Consider the following 14,239-nt stretch of genomic DNA (forward strand, 5'->3'; position numbering starts at 1 on the left):
ATTGGATGAAACACAGATCGCTATTGGATTTAAATGCACGCGGTCTTCTCACTTTGTTTGGTCAGTAATGACACTGCTGTTACTGCTATGGGCGTGAATTATTCATAGACTCGTGTATATGTAGAGCATAGTCAACTCTTATTCGCGGTCTTAAAGAACATAAGTTTGATAGCCAGAATCTCGTAAACTAAGATGACTCGGTTTACTACACTCGCAGACATTTTTGATACACGTATAACCTATATTCACGTTGACATCAATACCAGCTGGTTCATGGGCGGAAACAAACATGCTCGTATCAGAGATGCAATGCATATGTTGTTCGGAAATGCCACAAAGCGTATGTTAGCTCTCATTGAGTCATTAAGTTACGAGGAACAAGGAAAGATGTCTTAAAATTCTCCGCTGGGGCTAAATTTGAAGTGAAGTTCTTTTTTGTATGTAAAAAAATATTTTTATGTTCCATTGTAATAGTTTAACTCTTTAAGTGCTGGGACCGAATTTTGAAGGCATTTGCGAACAGTTTGGATCCCGATGAGACGCCACAGAACGTGGCGTCTCATCGGGTTCCAAACTGTTTGCTATTCTGATAGTATTCTTTGAAAAAAATCGAAGAACATGCTAATTTAAGAAAATCAGCAGACGACATTTTAGCAGACGAAAAATTTCCCAGCATGCAAAGGGTTAAAATGACCTGTGCTCGGTGAGCTTTTGTAACAGGGAGATATTTTGCGTACCTCACCTAGACCCAATATGTGTGCCGCACTTTCATATTACTCATAATAATTACTATGTTTGTCCATGACACATGAGACGTTCTGTGGCGTCTCATCTGGATCCAAACTGTTTGTAAAGGCCTTCAAAATTCGGTTCCAGCACTGAAAGAGTTAATGACATTATGCAAAATGTGTATTCGGTATATCAACTTCTCATTAAGCTATTTAACTGAAATGGGGTTCACATATTTAGGAAAATCGTTGGAGGTCATCAGCTAGTTAAATTAGACCGATTTACAACCTAATTACTATCACATGAAACGTTGATGTCATTTATATAACAATAATGTGTTCAACAAACTTTCAACGACATTTGTCATTCTGACAAAATAGCTAAAATCCACGAGAGCTGAAAACATGTGAAAACCTCGTGCGACAGATTCAGTAATTCTTAGCGAAATACTGTAACATTGTAACATTCAATTCGCGAAACCAGTGCATGTTCAACAAAGCAAACGGACAAAATGATAGGAAACAATTATTGCGCGTAGTTTATGCTAGTATAGTTAACGACTATCAGGTTCATATAAATCATGTTGAAAAGAAGCATTTCAAAACATCTGTCGTCAGCATGGTTTCGAATTATTGATCAGCCAGCTTTGCAGGCCATTATTCAACATCAAACAATAACGGATATTAATTATAGCGTTTATAATGTAACAGCTTATACCTCTTTATCGCTTAATGTTCCTTTATTAGATGTAACAAACATAAACAGCCATTAGTTGTGTGTTTCATTTACTCTTTTCATATATGACATTCACTTCCCATTGCCGCCGGCATTGGTAATTTTGTTCTTTCAAGTACGTTCGTTATGTCCCATAAATACGTCACGTGATGTCACATCAAATAAACATTAAACACTACATTCCTGGTTGGCTTCATATTATATATTCCTGTACAAATCTATCTTTTCTATGCAATATGTTGAATCCGTCTGGATATTGAGGTGTCAATATTTCGCTCTTTTCCATCGTTTGTTCAGTACATATCAGTGTCTGGATATTGAGGTGTCAACATTTCCTCTTTTCCATCGTTTGTTCAGTGCATATCAGTGGCTGGATATTGAGGTGTCAACATTTCCCTCTTTTCCATCGTTTGTTCAGTACATATCAGTAAAGCAACACCAGCCATGTGGTTTAGGAACAGCACGCATTCAGTAATGTTGGGTATAACCGTTGTTTTTGGTCTGGCATTATTCACAGTGTACATGGTGAAGCAAAGTCAGTGTTTGAATCACTTGGTGAGTCCTTTCCACAGTTGTTAAATTTTATGTGTTTCTTTTATTGGTAAAAACCTTTTTGCTTATCATATTTGCCTCTTCGTTACCTTTTTTCGCCTTAATATGTTTTATACTTTCCTTTTCAACCCGTAATACTTTTATTTTTCTGCTTCCTATTATATTCTCGTTTGAGAGTTTTAATTTGCTTTGTTCTTGTTTATGTTCTTGGTAGTAATATTATGTTCTCTTCATTTAGGTCTTTTTTTCGTTGAGTTTGCAAACAGTTTGGTTTCTCTATTTGTGTTAAAATACAATTGTTTTTCCTCTGTTGTGTTTATCCCCAAGCACTACGTATTACTTACATTTTGTTAAGCTGGAATACACGTACCTGGTAATTCTTTGTTTATCAGAAAAGGACATTTCCGTCACATTTCAGAAAAGGAAGACATGTCAATTTATACACGAAAACACGTAATAATGTGCCAAGCCTTATTCACTTTTAAACAAAAAAGTTTGCCATTTTCATGAAAAACTATTTAAGATGAAAGGATTAATTGAATTAAATCGAGATTTACTTTAAAAAAAAATTACGCACGACCTTATAAGAAGCATACAATTAAAAGAATGTTGTTAAAGTAAATATGTTTTGTAACTTTCAGGTTTATACACACATGCAAATTCCAGACGCAATGCTACCAAGTGATGATGAAATGGCAAAGATGTCTGACAATTCTCTCCTTGGGCTATATTGGAAGTAAAGCTTTTTTCCTCATATAGAATATTATTTTAGGTTCAATTATAATCATTTAAAATAATTTGTGCGGGATGAGCTATTGGTATTGAAAGATTTTTGTGTGTCTTAATCAAATTATGTGTATGCCTCAATTTGATCCAACTACGTTTTTGAATGACCACTCGGCCTTAGATAAAGTCCAAAATTTACATTTAAGATCAGTTGTTTTCTCCTACAAAAGTTAAGATTGTCTCCACAGAAATAACTTTTCATTTATTGTTGACTTAATTTTAACAAAATATGCATGATCAATTGATCTACAAATAGTACAGTGAACGGTCTTTCCCTTGTTTATGAGAAAGAAAATTTAATAAAATAACGTTTCCGTCCATTTAAAGGGGCATTTTCACGTTTTGGTAAATTGACATTTAAAAAAAGTTGTTTCAGATTCGCTAATTTTCGGTTTTAGTTATGATATTTGAGAGGAAACAGTTATACTGAACATTTACCATGCTCTAAAATAGCCATTATATGCATCTTTTGACGATTTAAAAACCTAAAAATTATAAAGCGTTGCAACGCGAAGCGAGAGTTCTGTTGTTGTCGTTATATTTTTTGAAACTACGAGGATTGCTTATATAAAGAATAAAAATACATCCGCTATGGTAAGGCTGGCTGGCCGAGTGGTCTAAGTGGGTTGGCGTTTACTCCAGGACTCCAGGGGTCAGTGGTTCGAGCCCTCTTGAGGTTTACTTTTTTCATCTTTTTTTTTAAATTGTATTATTGATGTTTTACTGAATCCAATGTTTACATGTTTACAAGCATTTAATGACAAACTTCAATACAGGTCAAAATCGGTAAAAAGGCCCTTTAATAACACATCATACGCGGTCAGTAAAGTGCCGTGTTACTAGGAATATCAACCGTAGTTTCAATATCGGCTAAATACTAGCTTATGCTGCAATATGCTGCTATATTCACCATTTTAAGACTATTCGACAACATATATGCTTAAATACGCAGCTACATCAACCTTTTATTTCAATGTTAAGCTACAGCAATCATTTCAGCTACATCCATCTATGTGTTAATGTTCGGCTACATGTACCTAAATTTAAATGTTTATTTAAATGTTTTTTCCAGTAAATAAATTAGTAAATATTCAGCTATAGCAGACTTCAACATCAGCGGATGTTTCAATGTTACATCAGCCTTTGTTTCAGTCTGCACCTACATCCACCTTTGTTCAATTGCCCCGCTACATTTGTATAATTCTTCAACCAAATCCATCGTGGTTTCAATTCACTATTTTTCAATATTATTTTCATACACATGTGTTCCATTGTTCAGCTACATCGATCGTAGTTTTAATGTTTATTTCATCCATCTTTATTTTATTTTTTAGTTTAATTTATCTTTGTTTCCTTGTTCAGCTACATTCACCTTTGCTTCTTGGTTTTAATATTCAGCAAAGTACACCTCTGTTGATTTACTCAGCCACATCGATATTTGTTTTTATTAAGTCTACATCCATCTTTTTATTGTTCTGCTACAGCCATACTTGTAAAAATTGTTCAATTCAAATCACCTAGTTGTAATTATTCAGCGATACCCATCGTTTTTCATAGTTCAGAAACAGCCATCTTTGATTCAGTGTTCATCTTCATCATCTTTATTATACTGTACAGCTTCAATACTTTATTTAGTTGTTTATTTAAATCCGTCTTCATTCCATTGTTCAGCTTCATTCTCCTTTGTTTCATTGTTCAGCGATATCCATCTTTGTCTTATTGTTCAGGTTCGTCAATCGTTGTTTCAATATTCAGCCACACCCATCTTTTTATTGTTCAGGTTCGTCAATCGTTGTTTCAATATTCAGCCACACCCATCTTTTTATTGTTCAGGTTCGTCAATCGTTGTTTCAATATTCAGCCACACCCATCTTTTTATTGTTCAGGTTCGTCAATCGTTGTTTCAATATTCAGCCACACCCATCTTTTTATTGTTCAGGTTCGTCAATCGTTGTTTCAATATTCAGCCACACCCATCTTTTTATTGTTCAGGTGCATCCATCTTTGCTTCATAGTTGAGCGATATCTTTTTTTATAATATTCAGCTACATCCCTCAGTAACATTAATCTTTATGATATTGTTTAACAATATCCGCTTTTTTATTTGTTCAGCTTCGGCAATCTTTGTCTCATTTATATACAGCCACCTTTGATTCATTGTTCAGCTACAGCCATCTTATTTTCAGTCTTCGGCTATAGTTGTGGCACAATATGCAGCTACAGAAGCCATTGTTTTAACGTTTGCTTGCATTAACGATTGTTTTACAATATAAAGCTACATCAATCTTTGTTTAATGATTAGCGACATTGCCCTTCTTCAAATATTCGCTTGCATCATAATATGTTAAAATACTTAGCACATGAATATGCGTGTGTTTACATATAAATGTACATCAACCGTTGATTAAATATTCATCTTCATCAACCGTTGTTTTAATTTTCTTCTGCACACACTTTGTGTTGATATGCAGTTATTGCAGTCTTATGTTATCATTATTTACACGTTTTAGCACCATTAACCTTAGTATTGATGTTAAATTACAAGACATGAGTAATAAATCATTACTGCAATGTTCTGTTATAATCCATTTCTTAAGCTACATCAGCGGTTTTCTTACCTTTGTTCAATGTTCAGAAATTAGACTTCTATAGCTTCATCGATGCTTTATAAACCGTTGTGTAAGTTTTGTCTTGCTTCAATGATACTGCATTTTATAGTCATCAAACGTATAGCAAACATTTCGATGATCCAGCCTTGCCATTCTTTATCTGTTCAGTTATATCAACCGACTGCAAGTCCTCTGCAAGAACGTGATCCGGCTGGGAAGCTTGTGGGACGGGGGCAAGGAGATATGCGCGGATGAACCCTACAGGCCCCGCCCTCCCTGCACTGTCTACTCCTTCGGGTGAGATGGGCGTGTTTATAGATGTTAATTATATACATAATAAATACTCAATACTAAGATATGTAATTCGGCCCCGTCCTCTTTGAATTGTGTGCGCCTTCGGGTAAGATGGGCGTGTCTATATGTGTCAATTATATTATAATGAACAAATATTGATAATACGGCCCTTTCCTCATTGAATTGTTTACTCATTTGGATGAGATGGTTTTCAATTACATTGTATTTGCAATATCTGCATTTATTTGTTTTACCAGTAAACGAACTCAATAAAAACTAAATCTGTTGTAATGCAGTCCCATTAAAATGTCTGACTTTTTTGCAGAATAGGTAACAATTTCGAGTTCGATGAAGCCGTCGTGAATGAGTTTGGCTGCAATGTCTACTGCTTTGATCCTAGGTATGGTTTGTATGAGTAGCATTCATTTAATATATGCAAACAAATACCATCTTTGACTTTTCTGTTTCAAAAGTATACACATATTTATTGTGTTTAACCATAAAGATTAATAACAACACAAACCTACTACAACACAGCAGGCATGGATATTCGATAAAATACATCACTGTATGGAAGTTTAATTTTAGTTTTCATATTTTCATGTTTGTACATTTTGAAGAACTATACTTAAAGCTGCCAAGATAATAACCAAAGACAGTATCGACAAAACAGCATATTATACGCCATACGTAACTGTTTACAGTGCCTGTTTACCGTATGAATAAGCCGGCACATCTCACCAACTGTAAGTCTTCTGTTCACAGTATTAATAAAACGTCACAGCAGATTTCTGATCATATCTGGTTCTATGACTGGGGTCTAGGAAGCAAAGACTGGGTCACATCGACGAAATGGCAAATCAAAACCCTCCACTCGATCCGAAAGAAACTGGGCCATTTGGATGTAAGTGCATCTTTGCGAAATTGTGTCAAATAGCATAGGGTATACGGTTAAAGGTATTTTAAAAGAAACAGTACATGGAAAAAGTTAATGTACCGTCATTTTCAGAGCTTACGCATTAACTATTGACAAAAGCAAATACGAAATGTTTTAATGTAGTATTTAAATATTTCGAAGTGTTTAATATTTCATAAATATTTAAGTGTTAATTTAACTAGTAGCAACTTTTCAGAAACCCATAGACATTCTAAAAATGGACATAGAGGGAGACGAGTGGAATTCCATCCCGCAGATGATCGCCACGAGATCTCTTGATGACATACAGCAAATTGCTATGGAAACGCATTTCTACGCGCCCGGTATCGGCAGCGAGAACGTGCCGGGTCGTCGGCAACTTCCGGTCCTCAGGGAGCTCTACGACGCTGGCTTCCGGATTTTTATGCGTGACAGAAACCTTGTGTCTGCGCGGCGTATCGACGAGAAAGTCAACAAGAAATATGTCACCGCCCTGAATGAAATTTCGTTAATAAAAGTTCATTAACAACGCAATCATTGCATTGTAATTGAACTTTTATAAACGAAATGAGCGTTGATATTGAATGGCGTTAAAGATGATTGTATTCAGGAGTATTGTGCCATATTTATATATCGAGGATTTTTCAAACTGTAATATTTTTTATTTTTTTTATTCATTTTAAAGCATATATTGTATACATACATGTTTTTCATTTGCAATCAATAGTGTTTATTTTTAACAAATTATACAGAAATATGCCTTATAATGTTGTTTTTTTAGACCTTGGTTTGTTATATTACAAGTGGGAACGGGATGTATTCTAATATATATAATAATCAATGATGTTATAAGATTTAAAAAAAAAAACAGAAAAAAACACAACTAAATTGAATTTATGAAATGATAAACTAGCATTAAGATAGTAGTATATTTAAATTGACAAGCATTATGAAAATTTAATTCGATTCCATTTTGTTCAAAAATATGCAATGTATCATTACTGAGGGCTATTTCTTTCTCAATCTGGATTTTCAATTTCAGGCTTTGTATAAAACAAATAAAATTTGGTAATTGTTTCTTGTATTTCATGTTAAAGAAAAAAAGTTTCATCAATATGATATTAAATGCACAATATTATTACCGTCTATAGATTCTAATGAGTTAATTCCAAAACTAACATTTAAACGGGATAGTTTAATGTTTAGTTGCTGTTGGCAAAGAAAGCATGTCAACTGATTCCAGATAGGTTGGATGTATTTGCACTCCCAAAATATATGTTCTATAGTTTCGATATTTTCACCGCAGAAGTCACATAAATTAGAGTTAGCTAATTTGCATTTAAAAAGATATTTATTGGTGGCGATAATTCGATGTAGGTATTTGAACTGAAAGTTTCTTAGTGTGATGTCGATTGTTGTTTTGTATGACATAGTAAATATTTCTTTCCAGTTTAATTCATGCTCTTGGAATATACTTTGCCATTTTATTTGGAATTTGGGTAATTCGTTAATCTTGTTGTTTATTTGTATTCTGTATAATAGTTTGTTCGGTTTTTGTTTTGTTGTGAGTTTTTCTAGAAATTGAGTTCTAATGTTTTGCGTGTTGTCTGCGTTTATAATAAATTTTATATGTGATGGAATACTTTTTATCAGCGTGTAATACATAAGGAAGTCTGTTGCTGGGATTTCATACAAGTAGCATATATTATTAAAGGAATAAAAATCGTTTATTCGGTAATCAAATAGTTGATCGACATACTTTTTGCTCTTTTCAAACCAGCTTTTATAAAATAATGTGCTATCATTTGCGTTTATGTTTTTATTATTCCATAAAATTATTTTGCTATTACTTTTTTCTTCTTACATATCTGTGACTTTACTCCAAGCTGATAGTATATTAGATACAAACATATTCTTTTTTGCTATATCAAGTATTAGAGACTCACTAATGTTACATTCAAAAATTAAAGAGCCACCATATTTGACTAGTGTTTGTTGACAAAACAACGTCCATTTACTCTTGTTTGTGGTATCTAATATACGTTTGAACCAAGTGGATTTGATTGAATTTATGATTGAATAAATGCCAGTCAGTTGTAGACCTCCAAGCTCTACAGGTTGTATCAATTGTATTCGTTTTATTTTGTCGGGTTTGCCATCCCATAAAACTCAAATATAGATGTTTTTATATCTTCAATGATTTTATTATCTGGGTTTGGAAGAACGGTAAGTACATATATTAATTTCGGTAGTGCAAAGGTTTTTAATACAGTTATTTTTCCAATTAATGTTAGTTTTCTATGTTGCCATGATTTAAGACAGTTTTTGAATTTTTGTAGTTTGGGTAATATGTTTTTTAATATTGTTTCATTCTCATTGTTTGTGAATGTTATGCCTAACGTTGATGCCTCGTTTGCAGTCCAATTAAAGTTCATTTCCGGTTTAAGATGAATGTTTGAATGCCTATAATTACCTACTTTTAGCACAGTGCATTTACATTTGTTTAATTTTAGTCCTGATACGTTTCCAAACAGGGTCAGTGATTCTATCAAGTTGTTAAAGGAGCAAGGATTGTTAGTGCAAAAATAAGTTGCGTCATCGGCGAATAATGACTGTTTGATTTCTTCTTCTGGTTTAACGACTATACCGTTTATGTTTGGGTTAGATTGTATATAATGAGATAGGAATTCTATACATATAATACATAGCGGCGATGAGAGTGGACATCCCTGTCTAACACCTCTTTCGATATTAAAACTGTCAGAGAAAAACCCATTATTTATAATTATACTACTTATGTCACTATAAAAAAGTTTCACCCATTTAATATTTTCTCTAAAGTTCATTTTCCCTAAACATGTGAACACAAAGGAATGGTCGAGGGAGTCAAATGCTTTTTCAAAGTCTGCAAAGAATATAAGACCTGATTTATTTGTGCTATTGAAGTAATTAATGCATTCTTGTATCAATCGTACATTTTCGCCGATATAGCGTCCTTTTATAAATCCGGATTGTGAACTTGAAATAATCGAAGGTAATATTTGTTTAATTCTATTTGCGATGCTTTTTGTTGCAATTTTATAGTCATTGTTTAATAAACTTATAGGGCGCCAATTTGATAAGGTTTCTAGGTTTTTTTCCAGGTTTAGAGATAAGTGATATGATACCTTGTTTTTGCAGAACAGTTAGATTTCCATTATTGAAAGAGTAGTTTAGGGAGTTGATTCAATATGTTTTAATTTCATTCCAAAATATTTTGTAAAATTCAATTGTTATACCATCTGATCCCGGACTTTTATTATTTTGCATTTCTTTAAGTGCTATCCAACATTCGTATTCAGTAAGGAGTCCTTCACATGAGTGTTTTTCATTATCATTTAGAGTTGATTGAGGAGTATTGAAATTTGTGTTGGTTGAGGTTTGCTTCTTTTGATAGAGGTTTTTAATAAAAGAATCGTTGTTCTTCTAGATTCCGTATCCTATTGGTTACTTCAATATCGTTATTGACAAGTTTGTGAATGAATTTTTGTTCACTTTAACGTTTTTCGATGTTTGCAAAATATTTTGAATTTTTTTCATTGTGTTCTACGTGTTTAGCTCTCGCCCTTAGGATTATTCCATTTAGTTGTTCATGATAAATGTCTTCTAACACTTGTTTTTTTGAATGTAGTTCACTTTCAATACTGGCTTTGTCGATGATATTAGTGTTATGTGGTTGTGTTTGTAATTTTTCTATATCATGTAGTATTTTTTCTTCAAGTTTGCGTGTTTCTTTTTGTTTGAATGATGTGTATCTTATTGTTGTATTGCGTATGTTACCTTTTATAATCTCCCTTAAAGTATTTGGGTTTGCATCATTGTTGTTTTGTACGGTACATGTTATTATTTCCTGTTTTATTTGGGCTTGATATTGAGTATCTAATAAAATGCTATTATTTAATTCAAAAAAGCCCGGCCCTCGTTCTGGTTGAATGTTGTTTAGTTTGAGAGCAACAAGGAAGTGGTCAGTCATGAAATCTGGTTTGATGTAACAGTTGTCGATTATATTGCATAATGATTCCGATATAAGAAAGTAGTCTAGCCTGCAGTATATAGTTGGTTTGGAGTTTGAATGCCATTTAAATTTGCACTCGGATGGATTTAATGTACGCCAAATATCTAACAAGTTACAATTTTCAATTATTTCATTCAACAATGTCCTATTTTTCAGATGTGTATATAAATTGCCATTTTTCTTGTCTAATATTGGGTTTATTACGGTATTAAATTCTCCGCCAATTATTATATTTTTATCTGAATTGTCATTAATAAAGGTATGCATTGTTTTGTAAAAGTTACTTTCATCAAAGTTAGGACCGTAAACATTAATTAATGTTTTTTGTGTTTCGTGTATTGTCGAAATATAGGCTCGCTAGTCTTCCAGGTATTATGTCTTTGAAGTTGGGGACTTTTATTTTTTGCGTTATTTTTTATAAGAAATGTGATTCCTTGTTTGTTTGTGTGATGTCCACTAAGATAAATATCACCATCCCATTCGTGCTTTAATGCTTCAATAACAGTGTTCGTCAAATGACTTTCTTGTAGTAGGCATATATTATATTTCTTTTCTTCTAACCATTTGAACATTTTTATACGTTTTTCTTTGTTGTTTAGCCCTTTTACATTAAGTGTACATATTTTAGTATTCATAAAGAGTGGGGTTATAATAAATGATATGTAAGTACGTGCTTGTCCATTTAGATACTATCTCAGACAGATGAATAAACATATCCATGCTATTTAATATGGATATGGGCTAACATGTTAAATCTATAGTATACAAGACATCTTATTGTACTTAATCTGCAAATAATTGGTGAGTTGCTGACGATAATATTTAACATGTTGTACATGCAAGTATGCTTAACATAATAATAAGTACTTCCATACATACCTAAGATAAACATAGTATATTTTTTTAAATAAAACGTATAAGTATACATCAGTTATTACACGATTGTTGTCAAAGTATGCCGCACCTTTAAGTATTTGCTTTAAACAATACGAAAATATGCGACAGTCGTTAAAGGATCGGTCTTTAATAAGTTGACAAAGATGTTGATTAAGTTGATTATTCGTATAAGGAAAATCTTAATACACTGATTTCTAATGTGTCGCCTACCTATTATCGAAAAGCAAAAATATTGGTTATGCATCAGAGGTGTATTACATTTTAAATAGCATAATTTGCAGTAATGAGATATAAAAGAAATGCACGATTACAAAAATTATTCTTTGTTTGAAAAAGTAGTTCATAACTCGTTCAATATTAAGTATTGTTCAATCATCTATGTAATAAATAATGTAATCAGTGTAAATAAATAATATTTCAACATATTTATAAGGAAAAAAAACACACACACTACTAGTAATTTACCACTTTGACCCTTAAACATTATTGATTGTTTATAAAGTTTTGCAATACAGTTGTTTTCGTGCACATGTGTAATATACATATTCATTCAGGTGTCATTAAAACATGTATTTATATGCATATTTCAAATATACATATTAGGTCTATTTCTATCATTATATTTATTGACACGTATATTTTGAACATACATAGTGCGTTCAAGACATATAACTAGTGATTAGACAAAATATGAATGTGTACGTTTCGCTTATTCTATTAGTTAGATTCTTGAACAATTACATATAAATGTGCATGTATGCTTGATAGAAAAACTGAGGTGAGAAGTTTTAATCAATACACTATTTATCGGTGTTTGCCGATGCTAATAATATCATGTTTAGTATTTTCACATATACTTAAGATAAACACAATAGTAAAAACAAAAATTTTAACATCTCAGGATACATCAGTTAAAATACGATTGTTGTCAAAGTATGCCTTTCCTTTAAGTATTTGCTTTTAACAACACGAAAATATGCGACAGTTGTTAAAGGATCGGTTTTCAATAACTTGACAATGACGTTGATTTTTATAAGGAAAAAAGTAATACACTGATTTCTGATATGTTGCCCACCTACTATCGAAAGGCAAAATTATAGGTTAGGCATCAAACTGTAATATGCTAAAAAGCTAATATTTTGTAAGATCCATAACTAGAGTTGTGAAGTCACGGCCTCCGTCCGAGCGATATCCTAGACAAAATAAATATACAACATGTACAGTTCTACTACTTGTTTTAATGTACCTTTCGGAAGTATTTTGTCTATTCAGATTCATTTCGCGAGAAAGATGATTCATATAAGAAGATGTTGCATAATGATTATTGCCGTATGGTCTGCTGAAATTATTATATGAAAATACAAACTTAATTATACATCTTACTTTGCCAACAAGCATATTATAAACGGCATACTATTTCTGAATTGTTGGATAATAGGGATAAATCGTTTTGCTATTTAATTGTTATAGTTTACTTTTTATAACATTTTATAGTACCCCCAAAACAATAATATTTATTTTAAAAATACGGTAATGCACGACAGTGTTCAATCCCTACAATTGTTGTACTTTGAGAAATATTACTTAGTGCTTGCTTTGTCATTTTGAATCAAAATGGCAAGGCAACGACTAATATTGTTATCTAGTCTTATAATGAGAATACGTGTTTGAAGGGAAATACATTCCACAAATTTGGAAAATTAATATTTTTAAGAACCTGTTTAAATGCCAAATATGTTGCTTAAATATACTTTGTAATTGGTTTAATCAGTCGTAGAGGATTAATAAAAACAAGAACACACCATTCAAAACCATTGCCTATTCACATGATTTCTATATTGTCTCAAGTGTAGTGCGAATGAAAGATCAATCGACTGGTGTAAGGCAACATCAAAGTACGTAAAGTCAGTAATTTTGTAGAATTGACGAACTTGAACAAATTCCAAAAGTCGTTGAATGAAATAAGGTATGACATTACATCTCGTCTCCGATCCTAAATTTATTACAATGTGCTAGTTCAACGTAATAGTTTCCATTTATTATATATATGACTTCGCTTTCTTTGTTTGCATGACACACGCACGGTCGTTGAAAACATGCGTTTTTCTATAAGTTTTAATAATAATTATAGACAAATCATAATACTATGCAGTATTCAAAAACATTTCTCCCTTTGTTTGCCGTATAAATATATATTTTTTATCAAATATTCTATAAATATATTTCTCCATTACTTTCCAACACAGACATTGTTAGCAAGGCTGTTTTCGGAGAAAACCCGAGGATTTGTCATAGCCAGCTCGTCGTCCGCCGTCCGGCGTCTGCCGTCCGCGTCGTGCTTAAACCTTAACATTTGGCTCTAATATCAAAGTGTTTCCACCTACAACTTTGAAACTTCATATGTAGATGTACCTTGATGAGTTCTACGCGCCACATCAAATTTTGGATCACTAGGTCAAAGGTCAAGGTATGTGACCTCTAAAAAAATATTCTGACAAGCTTTCATTTATTCACCCGCAGCTACAATTAGTTTTCCGAGATTGATTGACGGGGGTTAGAACGATGTGGAACATCAGGGGCAATGGTCGGGGATTAGAGGAACGGAAGTCATTATTCGCTCTACCATATCGACCAGGTCTCGAGGTGGGACGCACAAAATTGCGTTGA

General features: G+C 32.7%; 1 protein-coding gene across 1 annotated transcript; it reads left to right on the top strand.

Moving 5' to 3' along the window:
* Positions 1-2,681: 2,681 nt before the first annotated feature.
* Positions 2,682-7,333, top strand: LOC127837359 (probable methyltransferase-like protein 24). The gene is made up of 5 exons (XM_052364322.1): positions 2,682-2,752; positions 5,580-5,708; positions 6,031-6,105; positions 6,471-6,609; positions 6,839-7,333. The coding sequence occupies exons 1-5, from the start codon at positions 2,688-2,690 to the stop codon at positions 7,145-7,147; spliced, it is 717 nt and encodes a 238-aa protein (XP_052220282.1). The 5' UTR covers positions 2,682-2,687; the 3' UTR covers positions 7,148-7,333.
* The last annotated feature ends 6,906 nt before the right edge of the window (positions 7,334-14,239 follow it).

This window comes from Dreissena polymorpha, chromosome 7 (genome assembly GCF_020536995.1).
Source record: "Dreissena polymorpha isolate Duluth1 chromosome 7, UMN_Dpol_1.0, whole genome shotgun sequence".
In the NCBI taxonomy this organism is placed as follows: Eukaryota; Metazoa; Mollusca; class Bivalvia; order Myida; family Dreissenidae; genus Dreissena; species Dreissena polymorpha.

Coding starts and splice junctions, on each gene's coding strand:
- LOC127837359 (XM_052364322.1), top strand. CDS start 2,688: ATGCTACCAAGTGATGATGAAATGGCAAAGATGTCTGACAATTCTCTC. Junction 2,753..5,579: donor CTCCTTGGGCTATATTGGAA/GTAAAGCTTTTT, acceptor TTATCTGTTCAG/TTATATCAACCGACTGCAAG. Junction 6,610..6,838: donor AGAAACTGGGCCATTTGGAT/GTAAGTGCATCT, acceptor GCAACTTTTCAG/AAACCCATAGACATTCTAAA.